The sequence below is a fragment of the Oppia nitens genome, unplaced genomic scaffold (assembly GCF_028296485.1).
Source record: "Oppia nitens isolate AA-2021 unplaced genomic scaffold, nextdenovo-longstitch-racon4-pilon3 scaffold18_pilon_pilon_pilon, whole genome shotgun sequence".
NCBI classification, from domain to species: domain Eukaryota; kingdom Metazoa; phylum Arthropoda; class Arachnida; order Sarcoptiformes; family Oppiidae; genus Oppia; species Oppia nitens.
This window is the reverse complement of record NW_026533197.1, coordinates 1,759,358-1,782,316: the sequence shown is the minus strand read 5'-3', so window position 1 is coordinate 1,782,316 and position 22,959 is coordinate 1,759,358. Positions and strand designations below refer to the sequence as shown.

Here is a 22,959-nt window from a genome sequence, read left to right as displayed (position 1 = left end):
TACAATCTTTAATTTTAGTTATTATTTATTTTAACATTTATAAAAATTATAAATAATTATAAATTATGTGTAAATAAAAAATGTAAATTTAAGTAAACATTTTTAAAAAACTTACAGAATTAAACAAAAACATTAAAACTAAAGTATTACAGTATAATTCATTTAGATATTAACTTAAATATATAATTGATAAACAATTTTTTTTAAATTACTAATTTTACATAAATTTTACACAAATTTCAGACTTAAGAAACGTATTAAACATATATTTTATATTTATAAAAAGTAAACTATATTAGTTTTAAAATTGAAAATTTAAATTAGATATTATTGAAAATATAATTTATAGTTTAATTTGAATAATTACTAGATTTGCATTTTATTGTTTTATTTGTATTCTTATTTTAAAAAAATTATTGTAAAATAATTATATTATAATTCTTGATTTACACTTTTTTATTTGGTTTACAATTAATATATAATATATTGTGTTATTATATTATATTTTTCAGTATTTGTGTTGTTTATTATTTTATTTCATTCAATCTTTTAAGTAAACATAGACTTTTGAAAACCTACTGTTTATAACGAGTTGATAATGTTAGAAGCATTGCCAGAATAAACTTCTATAAAAAGTGGATATTTAATTGTTATTTATATACTTATTATAAATAATTTAATCGAACAACAATTTATCCGAATATTTTTGAAAAATTATGTCATATTTTAAATGTTTATTAAGAGGATTAAAGACATTATTTTTTTCATTAATTGTATTTTACTTTTTCATATTCTATCCAAATCTGAAGTAATAATTTAAAAAATGTCAAAATATAGCGTCAAACAGACACACATACACATAGATTAATAACTTTTGAAATTTGCTAAAAAATAGTGAACAAATTATCAATAGATTTAGCCGAATATTTTAATAGATTATGGGCTGACCTAGATTGTATGATATCTAGATTTATAATTAAAAATATATAATTTTAAAAAACTTTTTCAATACTTTGAATTTAAATACTATATTTCAAATCTGGTAATATTTCTACTGTAAGTTATGTAATATATAACTTATATTTGTAGAAATTTAAGAGTAATAGAAATAGTATTGTTTATATTATATCATGTATTACTTGAATATTTGTATGAATAGTACAGTATTATCTATGCATTAGTATTAGTAGAATTGAAAGTTAGTGTTATCTAACTGTAAGTGTCTCTAAGTTATAGAACAATGCATTAACTTATTGATTGAAAACGACTTGATTTTCAATATCATAGTTGATCTCATATAAACTTATTGATAATTTTAATGATTGTTATTAACTATAATTAATATAATACAAACAGTTATTTAGAAATTTTGTTAATATTTATTGAAATTTATTAATATTCGATATATTTTAATAAATGTTAACAAAAGTTTTAATGACTTATAATTGTATTAAAAGAAAGAAAAAGATTGAGAAAACATCAACAGATTATTTAAGAATTATTTTGTATTAATTTCTTATAACTGTTAATAATATTAATTAATTGTATAGTTATTGTTTAGTAATGATATAAAAATTAGTAAAATGTTTATCACATTCAATGACTAGAATCTTGGATTAGATTTTCCAAACAATCACTGAATCAAGCATTTGTTAAGAAGTGCTTATTAAGGTTCAGGAGTGGCGTTCAATATACTTTGCGTATATATATATATATATATATATATACAGTAATTTGGTCTCTCTCTCTCTCCCTCTCTCTCTCTCTCTCTCTCCCTCTCTCTCCCTCTCCTCTCTTTGTGCTCGTATTACGGTATAAAACATACTGGTTTTGAAATGTGTTTTACGATCCCATCAGAGTTGTAGTGTTAGTGAGTTGAAGCTGACATCCCTGAGTCGTAAGAATTGGTTTGTTCCCGACAACCGATATCTCAGTTGCAATCAATGGGTGAATGTATGGCAGTTGTTGAGTACGCAGACTCTTCACACAAATGCCTCTCAAATAACTGCAACTCCGAGTCATTCAAGTCGTCAGTTGTTTGGAGCCGTCGTTCGCAACGATTCACACGACTCCTTATCCAAGTTATCAGCGCTTTTTTGGTCATCACTTCAGTGACCAGAAATCGACTCGAGTGACCAATTGATGTCTTCAACTGGACATTTATACATAAGAGGTAAGCAATGAATGGCGACAATCAGATCCGCCACAGATCTCAGTTATATTAATAATTTTGAGCCTAAAAATTGAGGCAAAAGCAAGTCTAGCATTTGAATGCATTGAATGTGCAGTCAGTCAGTCAGTGCAATGTGTTGTAGTGTCTGTCCTCCAGCACTACTACTTTATTATACGTTTGCCGATAGCTTTGAGAGTCTCCTATAATCTGCCAAACCTTTGCAAAGAACAGTGTTTGGTTTGAATCTCACTTTCATTTGAGGCGTCTTTGGATTCGTGACCAAAGACTGGTGTGCCTTAAGGTTTGTTACCATAAATAGAGTATGTTTTTTGTCTTCACAGATATTATTAGCAAAAATAAAGTATTAATTATATGATATTAATTGGTTGAACGTCACGCTGACTGACCACTATTGTAGTGTCTAATGTGTCATTTGATGGCAAATGTTGGTCGCGCTTATGACTTGCATTTCAAACACACATTGTTTGCCATAATATTTACTATTATTACAAACTATTAGTCTTTATAGACACTGTTTAAGCGCTTATTAAACATTTAAATGCCGTTAATATGAATTATGATATGATATGTTGAGTGTTTGGACAATAAGTTTAAACTGTTGTCTGATTAGAGTTTTGGTCAAAACAATGGTCTGATTTGAGTGAAGAGCAAAATGTGTTCAAATCGTAACAGACTTTAGCACCAGTTTTACAATCATTGTATGTGCAATACATTTGTCTGTATTTTATCGATTTCTACAGACAATCGGCACTACTGTACACAACACTGGCTTTACGGTCGATGTATTGCTGGTATTCACGTCTCGATGTAAACCATAGCTAAGCACTAGTAGTAGTAGTAGTAGTAGTAGTAGTAGAGTGAGTGCGAAGCAAAAAGAGGTGAAACACAGTTGGCGTCAAACGACTAAAGAGACCCTATATTTGGCTTACAGTCAAAACTGTTAATACATAAGCATAGCGTCAATACTGACGATGCGTTGAATGAACAACTTCTTTGTCATATATTCTCCTCTCTTTTGCTTTCTATGCCTAAGACATACATAAAGTGAATGCCATCCACAACAACAACAACAACAACAACACCAATGATCACTATTTTACTAATGTTTTATTATTTTCTAAAAATCTCATTTAATCACAAATTCAATCAAATATACATTTATAATAGTTATAACGTCTTAAGTTTGATTGATTTTTGACATAAAAGTGATAGAAGTGGTGGTCATTGAAGTAATGAGAAAAAGTTGTATTCAAACAATCAGATGATGTGATAAAAAGTACATTTCATGAATGCATTCAAACTTTATAACAAACGAATAGTGAATATTGTGTTTCCTATGAATCAAATCAATAGTTTGTCTTATATTTATATAATTTTCTTCTTAAGCATTATTGTCTCAAATTTTACATTTATTTTGTGCCAGAAGTGAAAGCTTTATAATTTGGTGACCATTACATGCATAACAAGCATTCGTTTGCCTGCGGCTAAAGGCCGCACCCAAGACAGCCATGTATTATCCCAATCTGTTTGCGGGTGTCCGCCCTTATAACTCGCTCAGGGATAGAGTCGACAATCCACTAGATTTGTCGGTAAAACAATCGATTAGACCAGAGGCTCCCGAACTACTGATGGATCGTAAGCTGTCTATGGCTGGCATTTCTCACAGACCATTGACGCAACAAATGCCACTTCTGGACACTATGTATAAGCAATATGCCTATGAGTCATACTTAGGCGATTCATCCACGTGTGCTATGACGGGTCCAACCAATGCCTTAATTGGTCAAACATTGACAAATCCTTATTGTCCTCCGGTATCATCCAACTCGGGTGTTGGTCACTTAGGGCTAATACCCGATCTTCTACAACAAAACAGAGATTCTTTAGCTATGGAAGCGGCAGCAGTGGGTGCCTCTACTCTCACACCATACACTGTGGATGTGTCTGGTCTTCCATATCACATGAGAATAGGAAGTGCTTCGGCAGCTCTGGCCTTAAACAGCGCAAACCAAAGAGCATTTTATGGTCACAATTCAATGAATCCAGTTATTCCTCCACATCTGACGGCTTCATTTGGATCAACTATTCCACACTTTCCTATATATACGGATTTATTTAATGACATAACTCGTCGTCCCATTGAAACGGATAAAAGTATTTTCGGGTCATTGGCTTCAATGCAATCAATGCATTCTCCGGCAGAACCGACAACTCATTTCTCCGAACATTTACAACGACTTCGAGACCATAGTATACATCAAAACAAATGCAATTCTTTATGTTGTCCTCAAATGGCCACTTCTGGTCAGTCATCGACAAATATGTGTAATTGTTGTAATAATAATAATAATAATATAACAAAATTACAATCTAAAGATGTGTGCAATCAAACCAAGAGTCAAAAGTTTAGTGATATTTCTTGTGCTCAAAACAACTCAAATTGTGACTTAAAATCACATTTCGAGAAAAAAGTGCCACAAATTGTTAACATAAAATGTGCTGCAAATGAAACAACTAATAGTGATTTGTGGAAATTTAAGTGTTCATCAAAAATGGATTATAATGACACTAAATTAGACACTAAAATAGATGCTAAACTAGACAATCACCAAAACACCAAACTAGACAATTATATTCCTCAAGTTATCACAATTGATGAAGATTGCAATAATGACTTCATTGACAATAATGATATACAAATCAAAGATTTCAAAGTGAAGCAAAGTTTATCATTGAATTTGCAATTAAGTTATCGTTCAAAATGTGATAAAAATAGTGAATATAGTTGTAAACCATCTCTAAATGAGAAAAATGTTAAATTAACTCAAGTAACCAATACTTGTCAACAAAACCAACTTAACTCAAGTGATTCAAAACATAACAATCGCAAAAATCATGGAATTCAAGCCATACTCGATAACACTAAACAAGAAGCTGTTCCTCAATGTACTGATCATCAACAACAACAACATTCAACAAACAATAGTGCCATCAAATTAAAGGAATTCAAAATCTTAAATAAAAATCAAAATGTGTTAACAAAAGATAAAAAAGTTACAAAAGAGACTAAAACTGTTGAAGTTCAGTGCGATGGACCCGATTGGACACCAATTGTATTACCAAATCAACTCAAAAACAAATTACACAAAGTTATTAGTGATTTAAATAATTGTTCAAATGGTTCAATCAAAGTGATTAAAAAGAAAAAGAAATGTAAACAAAAACATAATCACAACCATAATAACCATCGAAAGCAATGTAGATCTCGATCGCCATCTTCAACATCAAGCATAATATCTTCTCAAGAACTAAATGATGCAATGGATTGTCTTTTAGACAATAATGATAGCAATAATTCAAAATATAAGAAGAGATCAATGCTTAAGTGTTTAATTAATTCTGATGGATATGTGGCCGACAAGATTAAGAAGAATAGTGGTCAACACGACCTCTTTGTTTCAGATCCATCACAACTTGGAAGAGAAGAGAGAGCTCTTCAGGTAAGACATCCAATCATATATTCATACAATTTATGTGCTTTTAATCTAACTTTAAGTCAATGCAATCCGCCATCGCTTTCATTGACAAACTTATCTACAATTTTCTATTAAAGCTGTGATTCAACCAAAAAATACATTCAAACCACTGACACAACTAGTCTTTATTCAGTCAATGAGTCTCTCAGTGCGTGCGTCTCAGTGAGTGAGTGAGTGAATGACTGAATGAAGAGTGAGTGAGTGAGTTAGTGAGTGAGTGAGTGACTGAATGAATGAAGAGTGAGTGAGTGAGTGAGTGAGTTATATAATGACTGAATGAAGAGTGAGTGAGTGAGTGAGTTATATAATGACTGAATGAAGAGTGAGTGAGTGAGTGAGTTATATAATGACTGAATGAAGAGTGAGTGAGTGAGTGAGTTATATAATGACTGAATGAAGAGTGAGTGAGTGAGTGAGTTATATAATGACTGAATGAGTCGACTATATCAGAAAACAACTGAAGAGTAATATAAAAATTTATTTTCAAAGAACTGAGACTCGGTTTTTATAACATCTAAAATTAGATTTCAATTCACATTATTTACAGACGTGGATATGATTTTGAATAATAAAACTATTTATTTCAAATAAGCAATTATTTAGAGTTTAAGATATTAATGAAAATCTTTTCATAATTAATGTATTTATAAATAATATAATAGTATTTTATTTCACAATTTATTTGTTATAAATTAATCAAATAGTTTCATGGATTTAATTAAAATAAATAAATATTAGTTAAAATATATTAAACACAATACAAGTTTGTTAATTGTCTTTCGATTTTTCATTCCATTATTCTCTAAAAACTAGTTCAACTATTTTATTAAAGTTTGCTTTTATCACAGTTTTTTCTAAACCACAGTAGAGTTAAAGTTGGTCTTAATTTCCAAAAATTTCATATAATTTATATATTTTTGTTCAACTGTTTAACATCCATACTGTACTAACACAACAATTCATTATAATGTTTGCCAATATATGTGTAGATTAAATGGTATTTTTTGAATAGTAAACTGAATTTATTGAATTAAGTCATTTTTTAATTTAAAAAAATTATGTTTAATATTTGAGTTTTGGACCTTTCATTATACTTTTATAATTTAAATCTTTCTTGTCTAACGTATTTGGAAAATAAAATATTTTTTGGAAAAATAAGTTTCATACAGTTAACTTATCTAGCTTATTTAATGTTAATTTATATACACAGTGTAAATTATATACCGCAAAAAGTAAAACTTTAATTACTCGAAAAGTATTATAGATGTTTAAACTAATCAAAGATAGAAATATTAAGGGATAATTGCGGTTTGTGAAAATAATTTTTTTAAAATTTTAACTTACTAAACAATAAAGTTACAGATTTTATTGTTTACATGTGAATTGCAGTTTTTTTTAAAAATCGATTTTTAATTAAATCTGACTATGCTAAAATTTTAAATATTGTTACTCTTAATTTCTTATAGTGAGTAAAGTGTAATAAAATTATTTTTTAAAACTATAAATAAGTAACAAAAAGTCCATAAATTATGTCAATTTTTCCATTTTTGACTACATTTTTTAAATGAATAGTTTTATTTATTATTGTTTAATAAGATAAAAAATTTTAAAAATTATTTTCATAAACCGCAACTATCCCTTAATATTTTTATCTTTGATTGATTTAAATATCTATAATACTTTTCGAGTAATTAAAGTTTTACTTTTTGCGGTATATAATTTACACCGTGTATTTAAGAGTCAATTTACCACAATTGCTTTTTTTAGTATGACTTAAAAAATAATTAAAAATTTGCAAATGAATAATCAAAAAATTATAATTTATGGTTTATTTGAGCACATGTTTACATATCATACATAATGTATTTAATAATAAATACTAAACTGCAGAAAATGATTTTTGTCAAAAAATTGTCTCTTTTTTGTGTATAGACTCATAGGCTATAGTTGTTAGCAATAAATGGCATAAATATTAGTAAAAATGTTAGTAAAAATGTTAGAGACTTAATACAGTATTTTTAGACAAAGCTTATTATATAATATAATACAATGAATGAATGTTGTAGAATGTATAATACATAACCAATTTTCCATACAAATAAAATTTAGCGCCAAAGTAAACAATGTTTTATAATCAATATAGATTTAATTTTAAATTATTGTTTTTACACTAAATGAAAACTAAAATGTGATTATAACAACAGTTAAAATATATAATAATCAAAAAACAACATTTAAGTAAATAAAGTAATATTTATAAATTATAATTCAATATTGAAAATTATAGTTTTTTTATATACAAAGTCAATAAGTGTTGTATTTTTGTATATTTTATAAATTTATTTATTTTTGTTATAATTGTCAAATAATTTTATTTTTAATAATTGTATTCTTAAGCTTATATTTATTATGTTTCTTATATTTAAATGACTAAATTTGGTCCAAATTATTATTATTTATAAAATACTTACAATTTATTCATATCTATTAATAGTTGAATGCTTTGGTATGAAATGGTAACAAACATTAAGAAAAGCATTGACTAACTACTAGTGCAGTGAGTTTGTGAATGTAAAGCAAATGATCGCCTAATTTGAAACTAACTTTAAAATATAGAATACATTGATTTGAAACTTAAATTATTTTTATAAATTAAATATAATATTTGAAAAATAATAGCATAGAATTAATTATTTAAAAATTACATACAATAAACGTTTTTGCACAATGTTTTCAGTTAATAATAATGTGAATATTATTTTATGGTATTTATAGAAAAGTTAATATTTATATCATTCACTAAATTCTATAATGTATATAAAATCTCAAAAATAATTGTTGAAAAATATAATATAAATTAAAACTATATAATTAGAAATCGTGTACTTTCCAAGAAGAGAAGTTCCCAAATAAAATCCTTCCAATTTTCCCGGAAAATAAAGTAAATATATCTTATAATATTACAATAAAATTTACTAAAACTCAATACTAAACATAAAATTTTATTTAAATATTTAAAAACAAATTCAAAATTTTAGTGATACTATTCAACAATACCACTCAATATACAATTAACAAAGGTTTTTCAAATATTATGATAAAATGTGTGGGTTAGTGTTCAATAGATTTTATTCTATAAAAATAGATTTCTTGGGAATTCCCAGGGAACTGGGAAATATGCAATTTTAGGTAAATAAAAGGAGGAAGGGAATTGGCCCGAAATCTATGTATTTTACATATTAAAAAAAATATTGTATATTATGTTAATTATACAGTAGTATAGGCTATATATCCAAAATAGAAATGGATGTCCAAATTATTTAGAAAATTTATTTGTGTTTAGTATTCGCTTAAAATAATATACTTTACAATACAATAGTATAGCGTATAATAAATTGCTTAATACTTTATGACTGTTATATAGCGGGCGATAAAACACTTCGAAGAAAAAGTTAACAAACAAGAGAAGGGACTAAAAGATCGTTCAGAGGTAAGGCTGGTTTAGCACTGGTATGCTTTAAGTACTAACTCAAGTATTTTTATTAATAGGAAACTCTTGATTATAACTCCAATTCAGAGTCCGGTAAGTTCTAATAATTTTCCAAAATTTTCAATTTTTAACAATCAAATAAATATTTAGAAAATGAAAGCAATAAATATCAAAAAACTATTGAATCAGTTGTTATTGAAAGCCGCAAAAGAGCACAATATTTGGGTATATTTTAAAAATTTATATAAATTGCTTGAAATAAACAATAATTTATAACAGAGTCGACAACATATTCTCATAAGAATAGTAAAGAAAGTCTTGAAAATCAATTATCTCAACATTCAATACATTCCAACAATAAAACAGATGAAACCCAATCTAAAGATAAACAAAAACACAAGAAAAGGACATTTTCGAAGGTAATGGAAGATAAGTCTCAATCGGATGTCAAGTGTCACCAAAAGAAGATTAAATTGAAACATAAAAATATTGAACCAAATGGTCAACAAAATGAATGCAAACAGAAAAAGGTTTATTATTTATATAATTATTTAATATTTTGCTATAATTATGACATAAATGTGATTTCAAGGCATTGGTAAGTGTTCGTCGCCGTCGTTTCCGATCGGGTCTCGATATGATCCGTAACCCTTATAAACGCAAAAAACCAAAAATTGCAACAAATATAATATCATCGATGTCTTCAAATAAGCGAATCGATAGATCTAATGGTTCGGTAATCGACGAGAGACAGCATAAATCGGTAGGAGATGTAAATGACAAATACGTGTATAACTGTATGACTCACTGTATATCACTTGAATCAGTCAATAGTGAGAATGAGTTCAGCTGTTGTATGCTTTCAACAAACCATCCATTCCTCTCAACTCAGATAAATACATACTATATATGCCGTATATATACATAGCGTATATACAGTATATACTGAGTATACTGTATATACGCTATATATATATATAGCAGATAACCTAATGTAGAGAATACATTATATGTATTTATATATAGAATATACAGTAATACTAAACAACACTATTATAAAACTGCATACAAATACATATGATTTTCAGTGACAGACCTAATGTTAATTCTAATATCAATAGTATAGTATGCAATGCAGATCATGAGGGGTAACAGTGCTTAACAATAGAGTATTTAGATTAAGGGCCGATTGGGTATATATCTCGTAACTTATTTAGTCGATAGAAAGGGACGATAATTAAGACAAAAATGGTTTAAATGAGTGATTCTTCATTTGCACAGAACTGCGAATCAACGACTCCATCGACAGCTGAAGTGAAGCGCCTTATAGTAAACAAGGCTTTAGGCGAAACACTACTCCATAGAGCCGCCCGATCTAACAGACTTGTATGCATACTTGAAATACATTTGTAATCACGTTTCATATCCGTGTCCTATCATATCATATCCAGGATGTCGTCATATCATGTTTACAGTCCATTACATGTGATGTCAATGCCAGAGACAATGCTAACTATACCCCATTACACGAGTGCTGCACTCGCGGTAACCTCGAGGTCGCGGCCCTATTGTTGCGAAACGGAGCGCATGTGGACGCCAGTGCTACCGGTGGCATCAGGTCTCATATAACTACTCATTCAAATCAAATGTAGAAATTTATTATTTTATTCTAATTAATATTAAGACCTCTTCACGATGCCATTGAAAACAATCATATAGAAGTGGTTAGGCTATTGCTCGCTTATGGAGCTGATCCTAAAATAAGTGTATGACTTACATGTTATCAACGTATATATTTGTATATTTGTATGACTTTCTTGATCTACTATTTTCAGACATATTCTGGTGCCACACCATTACAGTTGGCGCGCTCTAAGGCTATGACCACATTCCTCACTGGTCTCATATATAAATCAAGTATTAAACATAATTTACAATAATGTTTATCTTTTAAAGGTTTTCTCGATGACATATCAAGTGATGATCAGTTACGACATGGCAATGGTATGTGTGGTTTACAGTGGAAATTTGGATCAACTTTGCAATTATCAGGTATTACTTGTCAGCTGTTATCACCTCATTGACTATTATTACAATTAATGTATAGACAAGCAAATGGCTTACAATTTATTTGAAGACTTGCCTTCAGATGATGACGAGTCATATGACTTCCTGTTTGAAGTCAGTGACTGTCCTTTGGATGCTATTTATCGTTTGCGTCATTCAAAAGAGTAAGTATTTGATATAACTTTAAATATGGAAATCTCAATTCATTGATGATTATCTGATGGATAAATAATTACAGGAAATATATATCTAAAATGATTACAGAATATACTGTATATATATATATATATATACTTATTATAAACTATTTAAGCCATTTTAGACTTGATTGTTGCATAAGTTGTATTAACACATACTTATTATATTAATACATAACTTATAGTAGCAAACAATACATGCGATTATCAGACGTGTTAAAGAAGGCCCGTATTAGCAGAGATGAGATGATAGGAAAACATCCTAATATTGAAATTACATCATTAGTCAGTCATAACTTACAAAATACTAATATCACACACTTTGTCGTCGATGAAGATGTTGATGACGATAATGTTCAAGACTTTGTTGTATACAATGATTATATCAAAAATATTTTAAGTATTCAAACCATTAAATTATGATTATAGTTTATATTATATTATTATTTTATTGATTGTGCCAAATATTATATAACTAATTGAATTTAAAATAAATATTATTATAAAACAACTGAATTTTTATTTTCTATACGTTTTGTTATTTAATATATCAATCATTTTGCCTCAAATGACACAATGTCTGCACATTAATCTCATTGACAATGAATGACTCAAATAATTATTTTATTGTATTTCAATGTATAACTATTGAAATTATTGATAAACATAAATCTTATAATTCCTTATTATTTCATATAAGATCAAAGTTATAGTTATAATATATATTGTTTTAATTTTATATATAATATTTGGTTTCTTTGTTAGCGATAACTTTCTCCCCTTTGTAGTCAATAGTAGACTTGTCTATGGATTAGTTGATGGTTGAGACCATTTTAACGCTATATAATATATATATATATATATATATATAGTATATCTACCGTATTGGGTATTATACTGTGTTTAGTATATACACTATTGGACAAAACAATCTGTGAAAGGTTTGATACCTATTATCTTAAAAACTACTTGATCAATTTTGATACAGTTTAGTCGTAAATGTAGAGTATATAATCAAGATTTCATATGATAAATATTAATTTTTAAAAATTAGTCATTTAAAAGTTATAATAATATAACTGAAAAGTTTTGTGTTTTACATTAACATCGTTACCAGCGTTAAGGGTCGCTTCCATACATTTTGTCATTTTTTAATTAATTTTTAAAAATTAGTTATATTATTTTTGAACAATTTTAGTAATTTTATATAAACTAGATTATATACTCTACCTTTACCATAAACTGTATCAAAATTGATCCAGTAGTTTTTAAGATAATAGGTATCAAACCTTTCACAGATTGTTTTGTCCAAGAGTGTATATATATGTTGTACAGTATACGAGTTGCCATTCAGTTTCATTTAATAATAATGTAAAAACTTTAAAATATTAAAAACAATCGTTTATTTTTTAAGTTAATAAATACAGAAAATAAATATAATAATTATAATAGAAATTTGTAATGGCATTCTGTAATACAAAGTTAGCAATTTATATAAAAGGCTGCACTCTTATTATAAGTATAAACTAAAAATAATTTAAATATAAAATTATCATTTCATTTGATAACAAATGTCATAAAGCAGAGACCTCTCGAAAGAGTTATATATATATATATATAATATGTATTAAATATATATATATATATAATGTAAAGAAAATGCGTTCACAGGTTTGTGACTAGAGATTGGATGGGATGGCAATCAATCGGTTTTGATGGTCACCGTGTCTTTGGTTACATTGTTAACACCTTATATGTATATAACATATCCTCAAATAATCTCAATTATCACATATTGAATGAGCACTTCTTTACTAACTATTATTTACCCTATTTGTGGTCCAAAGCCATTACTCAATAGTCGGCTAACAAATCATCACATCTTATATTTATAGATCTATTAGTTGATATCATTGTCAACAATATTGTTTAATATAAGGCACACTAATTAGCATTCAATTTAATCTACTTTTATCATACAATAATGCTTTGATACTGTATAATACACTTTAATATTTCTATTTAAATCAATATATGATTTATATATTATATTATTATATAATATACATATATATATATATTGATTACAGTAATTACACCTTTAGGTATGTAAATTTGTTAATACATTTATTAATTATAACTTATATCATTGTCAATGGATAATTTAAAAATATTATAAAGCTGTCAATAAAATAGTTATTTACATTTTTATTTAATGAATCAATTTATCTGCTAATTAATGGGATAACTTATTGTATTATTCGTGATATGATATCACTATTATAATTGACTGATAATTATTGATAGAAATATTATACAAATAAACGGCTTGAACTCACAATAGAGTTATTATGTGGACAATCAGTCAAATATGTGACTTCACTAACACTTATACAGTATTCATATTGTTAATAATGTCTAAAACAACATTCAATATGCAATAAATACTGTATTTCTGTATTTTTAATTAAATTTCTCGTTTAATTCAAATAAATAGTTAAATTGTTTTAAAATTTGAGATTTATGTCAATCTATACATTTAGGTTCACATGAGTACAATGCAAAGTACTGCTTATAGTGCCAGTAAAGCACCAAAATTGGAGTAAATGTTTAAGTGTTGACACCATTTGCTTCCTTTCATATAATGTCTGAAATTAACTTTTAATAGTTTATGTTTTTTCAATTAAACCTAACATTTGTCAACTATTTGTTCAATATTTTATTATAATTTAACTAATAACTAAATTTTGATAAACTGTTAAAAATTGTTTTTAATTACTGTATATTTGACATAAATTATAAATTAATTATTTTGATGAGAAAGTTGTGTATTGAGTAAACTAAAGTATATACTGTTTTAAAAAGGAAAGGTCTCTGCAAATAAATAATATAATTTTGAAGACAGGGCTGACATTTGGTACAGCCATACATACACATTGTATTTGTATATTAGTATCAATATGAACATTGAATGCCATACTTTCGATACAATAATTTACAGTAAAGACAACAATAATTATAATTAAAAAGCAAAACATTTTATCAATAGAGTCCTCACTTCATAAACAATCTGTTGGATTCGTTACTTATATTTTGGTAAATACAGTATAAAACTATTATACGGTATAATACATATCAATTGTTTTGCTTCAATGCCATCCCTTTTAAATTTAGTTATATATGATATAATAGTTTCAAAACAATATTATTTAAGTAAAGGGATGACATATCTAACTACAAAAGTTTTATAATAATAATAATAATAATAATACAGTATTAATAATTATGAGCCCTTTTGTTATTTGTAGTCAATTTTAAATAAAATGTGTAAAATTATAGAATTATATATTATGTAAGAAAATGGTTTGGTTTATATGTAAGAAAATCGTTTGTTTGTGGAAAACGATACAAATAATATCATGATAAATTAAGTGATACATATTTAATAAAATCATCAAGGTTAATATTTTACTTGACATTTATAAATACTAAACCATATTTTCATATTTATATTATAATAATCACTGAGACAGTCATTGGTTAAAAATACAATTAGCGTAAAATCAATATAAATTAATTTGAGATTCAATATGGAATGAGTCGACTTTTAAATAATATTAATGTGACCTCAACTCCAATTTAAATCAATTATCTTTAGAATGACTGTCTTAACTAATGATGACATATGGATCAGTTGCCCCACCAGTCAGGAGCAGCAGAACTTGAACTATAATTTCCACCATATGATCCATTGCGGGCCATATTCATACCTGAATTCCCGTAGTTATATCGCGAATCATTTTGTCCCGAATTTCCATAGTTTGGACCATTTGGTGGTCTCATGTTTGAAGGGTTTCGTTGATTATTCGATCGATCGTTGAACTGTCGATAATCACGTGAACCAAACCCTCCGGAACCGTATCTGCTATTTAGCAATAATTATTAGTCAAATATATAACAATATATTTTCATTTATAAAATACCTTTTTGTTGTATTTCCATATTTGCGTTGATTGTTAGAGCGCTGTTCACTTTGAACTTCTTTACTAACGGCTTGAAGCCAATGTGGTACCTCTTGTTTGGTTTCACTAACCAATTCGCACAGATCTATAGCCATGTTCTTATTCTTATCATTAAAGAAAGAAGTGGCTAATCCTAAATTGCCAACTCTACCAGTTCTGCCAATTCTATGGACATACTCTTCAATATCAGTCGGTAAATCAAAATTGATGACATGTTTGACATTAGGAATATCAAGACCACGAGCTGCTACAGCAGTAGCCACAAGAATTGGTGCGCGACCCGATCGGAAAGAATTGAGAGCATCTTCACGTTCTCGTTGAGAACGATCGCCATGAATACTAGTCACGGGATAACCATCCCGTTCGAGAAATGTCTCTAAAGAATCGGCGCCTTTCTTAGTCTCAACAAATACCAATGTTAATGAATCGGGAGCTGTAATTAAAACAATTAAGTTAATTAAACTTTACTTATATTTACTATACTTTCATTCATTTAAAACAATTTAATTAAATCAGATTTCAATAAATTCCTCAAAAAAATCAGGTTTCAAGTGTCTAGAAAATTCATCACATGTTTATAAACCAAATTAACTGTAAAATTAATTAAAAAAAGCTTACGTGGATTGTTTGCCTTAAGTCCGGCGGCATTCAACAAATCTAATAAGAATGACTTTTTGTCATTTTCTTCGACCCAAACAATCTTTTGTGTAATATTTTCTGAAGTACTTCCGACTCTTCCAACGGCTAAAAATATATAATTATCCAAAAAATTTCGGGCTAACTCTTGAACTTTTTTAGGAAAAGTTGCCGAAAACATAAGTGTCTGCCGAACTCCAGTGGGCGGCATATTGTCTTCCAATACTATTCTGCGTATTTGTGGTTCAAATCCCATATCCAACATACGATCGGCCTCATCCAACACCAGGTATCTAACCATTTCCAGACTTATTTTACCTCTCTCTGTCATATCAACTAAACGACCTGTTTATAAAAAAAAAACTATATAAATAACAAGCAATTATAATAAAATAAATATATCAAACCTGGTGTGGCAACAAGCAATTGACATCCTCTGTCTAAATCTTTCATTTGTTGTACAGGATCTGCACCGCCATAAACAACACATGGTCTAACTCTAGACCTGTAAGCAAACTTACAGGCCTCTTCATATATTTGAAGAGCCAATTCTCTTGTAGGCGATAGTATGAGAGCTAACGGGTATTGTTTTACTTTGGCTCCGGGACGTACAGATGGAAAACTCTTAGGGCGCCCGTTCTCAAAGATTTGGTTGAGAATTGGTAAGAGAAAAGCAGCCGTCTTTCCTGAGCCAGTCTGTGCGCAGGCCATCAAATCACGTTTTGCTAATATGATAGGTATGGCATACTTTTGTACCGGTGTTGGTGTCGTATATTTAGCCAATTTGACATTTTGTTCAATAATAGAGGTAAGTCTTAAATTTGAATCATCAAATGAATCGATATGAAGGGGACTGTTATGTCCTGTGGCTTCGACCGGAATGTCTTCGTATTTATCAAAGTTAATGCCTGTGTGTCCGGTCGAGAACAGATGGCGCTCTTGCGCTTCGTTCCTATCCAGAGGAATACTCCAATCGTCATAATACCGGTCGTTATCAAATCGATTACGGGATGGCCTGTAATTGTCAGAGCGCTCCGAATCAACTTTGGGTGCGTCCGGATCTCTCCAATTACAGTCAGAGTTGGGACCAAAGCCACGGCTCGATTCAGTACTAGTTTTGCCTGTTCTTTGATAATTAACAGAACGATCCTCTCTATAACCACCAGAACCTAATGGATATCATAAATCACATTATAGTCATATTGAGCTGTTGTCGCCTATAAATGTCATTTAATACTTGAGAACTGATTGTTTCCTCTATCGTAACCACTATTTGCAGATGAATTGTAACGCGAACCACGGTTTCCACTGTCTGTAAAAAATGATTTGTTAAGTAACCAAATGGTCTAATCAATTGACAATTAAGACAAACTTCGGCCACGATATGAATTTCGTGATTGTTGTTGTTGTTGTTGTTCCTGTTGTGACTGATAATCGTCTCTTTGATGATCAGTAGTTTGGTATGAATTGTTACGAATGTTTCGCAGATGTGGCGGAATGTATTTGCCTGAAGTGTCTCCAGAGTTTAGGTCGAGACCAGCAAACTATGATAAAGTCATGTTATGTTTGATGATAATAATGATATTAAGACAATAAGACAATACCTGCTGATCGATACCCACTTGTGAACCATTTTGTCGATAACTCATAGTATTGTTCATCAATTGTATTACAAATTAATTAATTGTTAACAAAATTCAATTCAAAACTATCACTCACTAAGTCTTACTCAACGTATAAAACATGTATTAATACAACAAAATGGCAAACATTTCATATATTATCACACATTCATACATACAGTCATACATACAGTCATACATTCATTATATAGTATTTCAAACTCACAAATACTGTTACATTCAAACAATATTAATATCAAACAATAAATACAGTTTAATACCTGTTATTACATTTTAATATCTATTTTTATTTAATAATTACAAAAATTAGTAAAAAAACTATTTTTATAGTCTATAATCAAAATTAATTAAATATAATTGTAATAAAAACAAAAAACAATGATTACAAATGTATTTGAAATAATTGATTGTTTGGACGTATAATATGTGTCGTTCATATATATTGTGTTGACTGTATATTATGTATATTATATACATTAATATGTATTGAATTGAATTGATTTCCTTTTCCTGTTTTTGTGTTATAACTTAAAACTGTTAAACTAATAGTGTGTTTAATAGTTATAATTAGTTAATTATAATCAATGGGTCGAGTGATTAGATCCCAACGTAAAGGCGCCGGTTCTGTGTTTAAGAGCCATAACAAGCACCGGAAGGGCGCACCTAAGCTCAGGGCCATTGATTTCGCCGAAAGACATGGTTATATCAAAGGAGTGATTCGGGTTAGTGTTGGACCACATGATGTATTGAGTGATAATCTGATTATCAGATTTACCATTAAATGATGGATATCTCAGAAACTGTTTCTGATTTATTGATGAATTATATTATATGTTAACAATTGTTTTACAGGAGATCATTCACGACCCGGGAAGAGGTGCCCCATTAGCACAGGTGGTGTTTCGCGATCCCTATAAATACAAATTAAGGAAAGAGCTGTTTTTGGCAGCGGAGGGCATGTATACGGGACAGTTCGTCTATTGTGGTCGTAAAGCTACACTACAAATCGGTAATGTTTTACCGGTTGGTACTATGCCTGAGGGAACTGTTGTCTGCAATTTGGAGGAAAAGTCAGGCGATAGGGGACGCATTGCACGGGCTTCAGGTGACTACGCAACTGTCATTTCACACAATCCCGACACTAAGGTATAACAAATACTATCTATATATTAATAAGTTATAATAACTTATACTAATATGTCTTACAGAAAACTCGAGTTAAGTTGCCATCGGGTGCAAAGAAAGTGGTGCCGTCAGCCAATCGGGCAATGGTTGGTATTATTGCTGGCGGAGGAAGAATTGATAAGCCTATTCTAAAAGCTGGTCGCGCTTATCACAAGTATAAGGCAAAGAGGAACTGTTGGCCAAAGGTTAGAGGTGTGGCTATGAATCCAGTTGAACATCCACACGGCGGCGGTAATCATCAACATATTGGTCACGCGTCTACAGTTAGACGCGATGCCAGTGCTGGACGAAAGGTCGGTTTGATAGCTGCCCGACGTACCGGTCGTATTAGGGGTGGAAAGAAGGAAGTGAAAGATGAATCGAAATAACTATTGTATCACTTCTTTAATAAATAAATGAATGGTTTATATGATTTGTTTATATAATTTAAGTTTCTTATGATTACAAATGATTTAATATGTAGTCATTAGTTAGTAGTTTGTGATAAACCAGACGAGGAAGCAGTCGATGTATTTTGATTGCTTTGTTGTTGACTCGACTGACCTTCTGATGGAACCCCTCCCTGTGAAGGGGGCCTACGATTAGGAAAAATTTATTAATCAGATGAATGTATTAAATTAGTACTCTATCTATCACTTAATAGGACATCCAATAACGGTATATTGTATTAACAATTTGATTATCTTTAATTTGAATTGAATTATATTTTTGAAAATAATATTCATTTTATAATTTCTATAACAAATCAACTCTTTTGTCTTCCTCTTGACATTGTTTTTATAAATATCTATTGATTAGTTTTTTAAAACAATTGATCCGTCAGTTTTATTATTTGTATAAATTTTAGATATTACTGACTTAACTAACATTATTGCATGCAATTGTATTAAAAATTTAAGCAAAATTGATGCACTTATACTACTGTAGACATACAATAGTTGTATGTAATAATAACTCAATTATAGTAATTAAAACAAATTTTATTTAAACAAAAAGTACTGTAAATTAATTATGTGGTTATCACCAGCAATGGTGACAATTACTTCTTTGATCTTTTCTAATATCTGTTCCCTCTTGTTGTCCATAAGATAGTTGTTCATCACTTAAGTCTTTAGTTTTGAATGTAATGATATGTCATTTCTGAATATATATAGATTGCAATATTTGCAACTATTATATCAATTATTGTTCGGTCTCTTAATAGTATTACCAAACTTAGTGTTAGGTTTATAATCATAGATATATATAAATAATATTTGATATAAAACTAGCACTTTTACAATAATTGATCTTATTTTAGTTATTTAAAAAATAAATGACCGCAACTATATGTAAATTATATCAATTATTTAGGGAAAAACATTACAAAAATGATTGCAACTATATTTATGATATAATTGTATCCCTTGTTAACAATTTAGATATAATCGCATGCAATACTATGTTAGTTAAGACAATATTATGTATTGTTTACATAATTTGCTAACAATATTTAATTTGTTGTAATTTAAAACTTATCATTAATGATAAAGATATGTCCTATTAAGCAAAAGGTAAAATAATTTTTTTATAAAACAGTTGGCACACAAATTATTGATCAAATCGACAGAGTATTGAATGCAATAAACAATTTTTATTGAAAGTGTGCCATAATTTAATTAAAACAAACATTAATATGGATTACCTCGACGTTTGTTGACATTTGGGTTTTGGCATTTTGTTGAGTCTATAAATATTATAAATATTAATACAATAAATACATTGCAGTTTATCTATAATTATATACAATGCCTGGATCTCCTTCTTCTCGTCAAAATTCTTCCATAATTCATATAAGTTGAGAATATGTCGAGTAATTTCCAAAACCTGTGGCATATATAGTAATTGTAAATTTTATTTATTAACTTATTGTAAGTAAATTGTATGATTAGCTTACTTTATCTAAGTCTGTATTTAAGTCAGCAAACCATTGCTTGTAATCTCTTTGTGTGATAACACATGCCATGTGAAGACATGCTATTATCAAAGATATCAAATTGTTGTATAACTGTTGTATAGTATTGTATAGTTTTTGATACATACCTAATGCAATTTGATGTGGGGCATATAACAAACATATATCTATATATTGTTAATAAACATCAATTTAATTAACCTTATATTAACAATTACGGTAACATTATTTTATAATACCTGTACGGTATATATCATTAACAACATTCCTTAAAAGAAAAAATCAAATAAATTTATTAAACATTGATTGCTATTAAAACAAATCAATACCAAGCAGTGGGAAGTATTGTCTCCTTATTATTCCAATCGTGAAGATATTGTAATAAAGGTCTGTAAGGATGATATAAAACCAGACAACAATCCTATATATATTGATATATATATATATATATAAGTCATTAAGTCATATACCGGTAAATATTAAGAGTAATGAGTAAAACATTATATGATATATCAATATTACCATCATTTCCAAGAGATAGAATTCACATTCAAGAACGTGATTAATCCGATACGGAAACTCAGACGGATAGGCATAAGAGAACTTATTCTTAACTGTTAAACAAATACATAAATAACTATTACTGTAATTGTCATCTAAAATGGACACAATCACTGACCAACTGATTGACACGTCGAGATAAGTCTGTTATTAGATATAACACCGAACTCTTCAACTTTTGAGGCCAAGAAAACACAAGTGGGTGACATCAACAACGGATCAATGCTTTTCAATGAATTTCTGACATAAAATCTTTTAAAGTAGACAATAGCTGTGGCCACGACTTGTTGCTTAACTTTAAGCTGTTCTCCCAACGCTTGTATCACTAATCCAATCAATTAATCTATTAATTCATTTACAATAACACTTAATGTCAACAATGCTTACAATTAGCGAAAAAAATCATTAATTTTAAATATTCCTCGTCAGACAATATTTGTAAGTCTTGATGTCTTTCTCTCATTAGATCCTGTCGTGTTAATAGCCATTGTTGACTGATTGACAATTTAATACAATTGTTATTTGTCTACAAATACAGACATTACATGACTTACAAGTGAGAGCTCTGCCAAAAACAACCGGCCATTTGGTCTCAAATATTAATTGATCACTACTTTCATCCAAATGTACATCACTTACGGTAATAATTATCACAATATATGACAATTAAATTTATTATTTAAATAATACTTTAATATATTTAATATATGATATCATTTACTCATTAATCAATAGGTGTCGCATAAGTCCAACAAATGCTTACATTGAAGACAATCAGTGATAATCTACTCTTCATTTGTCGATTAATGTAGTTATTGTCTACTATTTGATTGACAATTAATGACCAGTTGATGACCAGTTGATGACAACAATGTTAGTTAAATATTTAGTATTTTGTTGTTTTTTACTGTCGATGCGTTCAGTGATGTGCAAGAAATCAAGAGATGGTTCAAAACCCGATTGGGCGAAGAAAGACATTCGTGATTATAATGATGCAGATATTGAACGGCTTTATGATCAATGGGAAGAAGATGAAGAACTATTAGAAAACGATGAATTGCCTGAACATCTTCGCGAAGCACCCAAACTGGACATGTCTTCAGCCGATCTTTCAAATCCTGAGAGTTTGCTTAAAATAAGCAAAAAAGGAAAAACTTTAATGACTTTCGTTACCGTCAGAGGAGATTCTTCACGTGAAGAGACAGAACGTGTAACAGCTTTATGGCAAACGAGTCTTCAAAATAGCCATATTATAGCCGAACGCTTCATAATTGCCGACAACAGAGCTATCTTTATGTTCAAAGACGGCACTCAAGCCTGGGATGCAAAGGACTTCTTCATTGAACAAGAGTTGTGTGAAGAAGTGACGATTGAAAACAAACCATATTATGGAAAGTTTAGCCATAAATACACTAAACAAGAACTATAACATTGATATCATTACTTAAATCATCATATATTACAACAATACATA

General features: G+C 28.9%; 5 protein-coding genes across 8 annotated transcripts; 3 read left to right on the top strand and 2 right to left on the bottom strand.

Annotated features, from left to right (window-relative positions):
- The first annotated feature begins 1,894 nt into the window (after nucleotides 1–1,894).
- Nucleotides 1,895–11,941, top strand: LOC128965726 (ankyrin repeat domain-containing protein 31-like). Of its 3 annotated transcripts, none has more exons than XM_054312475.1 (15): nucleotides 1,895–2,173; nucleotides 3,621–5,694; nucleotides 8,606–8,671; nucleotides 9,155–9,220; nucleotides 9,280–9,313; nucleotides 9,371–9,445; nucleotides 9,500–9,750; nucleotides 9,813–9,983; nucleotides 10,502–10,606; nucleotides 10,672–10,838; nucleotides 10,905–10,986; nucleotides 11,056–11,119; nucleotides 11,177–11,272; nucleotides 11,328–11,451; nucleotides 11,670–11,941. In XM_054312475.1, exons 2-15 carry the CDS (start codon nucleotides 3,703–3,705, stop codon nucleotides 11,905–11,907), a joined length of 3,531 nt encoding a protein of 1,176 aa, XP_054168450.1. In that variant the 5' UTR covers nucleotides 1,895–2,173; nucleotides 3,621–3,702; the 3' UTR covers nucleotides 11,908–11,941. The 3 variants fall into 3 exon arrangements, with proteins under 3 accessions (XP_054168450.1, XP_054168449.1, XP_054168451.1); XM_054312474.1 differs by having other exon boundaries at nucleotides 3,618–5,694; XM_054312476.1 differs by lacking the exon at nucleotides 8,606–8,671 and having other exon boundaries at nucleotides 3,618–5,694.
- Nucleotides 11,942–14,986: 3,045 nt separating this feature from the next.
- Nucleotides 14,987–17,968, bottom strand: LOC128965728 (ATP-dependent RNA helicase DDX3X-like). 2 transcript variants are annotated; one of them, XM_054312480.1, is made up of 7 exons: nucleotides 17,747–17,968; nucleotides 17,515–17,686; nucleotides 17,380–17,454; nucleotides 16,550–17,311; nucleotides 16,125–16,487; nucleotides 15,468–15,939; nucleotides 14,987–15,406 (listed from the first exon to the last, which is right to left on the bottom strand). In XM_054312480.1, exons 1-7 carry the CDS (start codon nucleotides 17,801–17,803, stop codon nucleotides 15,175–15,177), a joined length of 2,133 nt encoding a protein of 710 aa, XP_054168455.1. In that variant the 5' UTR covers nucleotides 17,804–17,968; the 3' UTR covers nucleotides 14,987–15,174. The 2 variants fall into 2 exon arrangements, with proteins under 2 accessions (XP_054168455.1, XP_054168454.1); XM_054312479.1 differs by having other exon boundaries at nucleotides 14,987–15,409; nucleotides 17,747–17,967.
- A 305-nt stretch (nucleotides 17,969–18,273) lies between these two features.
- LOC128965732 (60S ribosomal protein L8) lies at nucleotides 18,274–19,389 on the top strand. The gene is made up of 3 exons (XM_054312484.1): nucleotides 18,274–18,507; nucleotides 18,638–18,931; nucleotides 18,994–19,389. Exons 1-3 carry the CDS (start codon nucleotides 18,370–18,372, stop codon nucleotides 19,336–19,338), a joined length of 777 nt encoding a protein of 258 aa, XP_054168459.1. The 5' UTR covers nucleotides 18,274–18,369; the 3' UTR covers nucleotides 19,339–19,389.
- Nucleotides 19,389–22,195, bottom strand: LOC128965731 (cyclin-C-like). Its single transcript, XM_054312483.1, has 11 exons — nucleotides 22,040–22,195; nucleotides 21,873–21,979; nucleotides 21,604–21,810; nucleotides 21,447–21,538; nucleotides 21,254–21,345; nucleotides 21,164–21,192; nucleotides 21,053–21,091; nucleotides 20,907–20,986; nucleotides 20,757–20,836; nucleotides 20,655–20,696; nucleotides 19,389–19,545 (listed from the first exon to the last, which is right to left on the bottom strand). The coding sequence occupies exons 1-11, from the start codon at nucleotides 22,069–22,071 to the stop codon at nucleotides 19,437–19,439; spliced, it is 909 nt and encodes a 302-aa protein (XP_054168458.1). The 5' UTR covers nucleotides 22,072–22,195; the 3' UTR covers nucleotides 19,389–19,436.
- A 36-nt stretch (nucleotides 22,196–22,231) lies between these two features.
- On the top strand, nucleotides 22,232–22,919 carry LOC128965735 (LDLR chaperone boca-like). The gene has a single exon (XM_054312487.1). It carries the CDS (start codon nucleotides 22,348–22,350, stop codon nucleotides 22,912–22,914), a length of 567 nt encoding a protein of 188 aa, XP_054168462.1. The 5' UTR covers nucleotides 22,232–22,347; the 3' UTR covers nucleotides 22,915–22,919.
- Nucleotides 22,920–22,959: the final 40 nt, after the last annotated feature.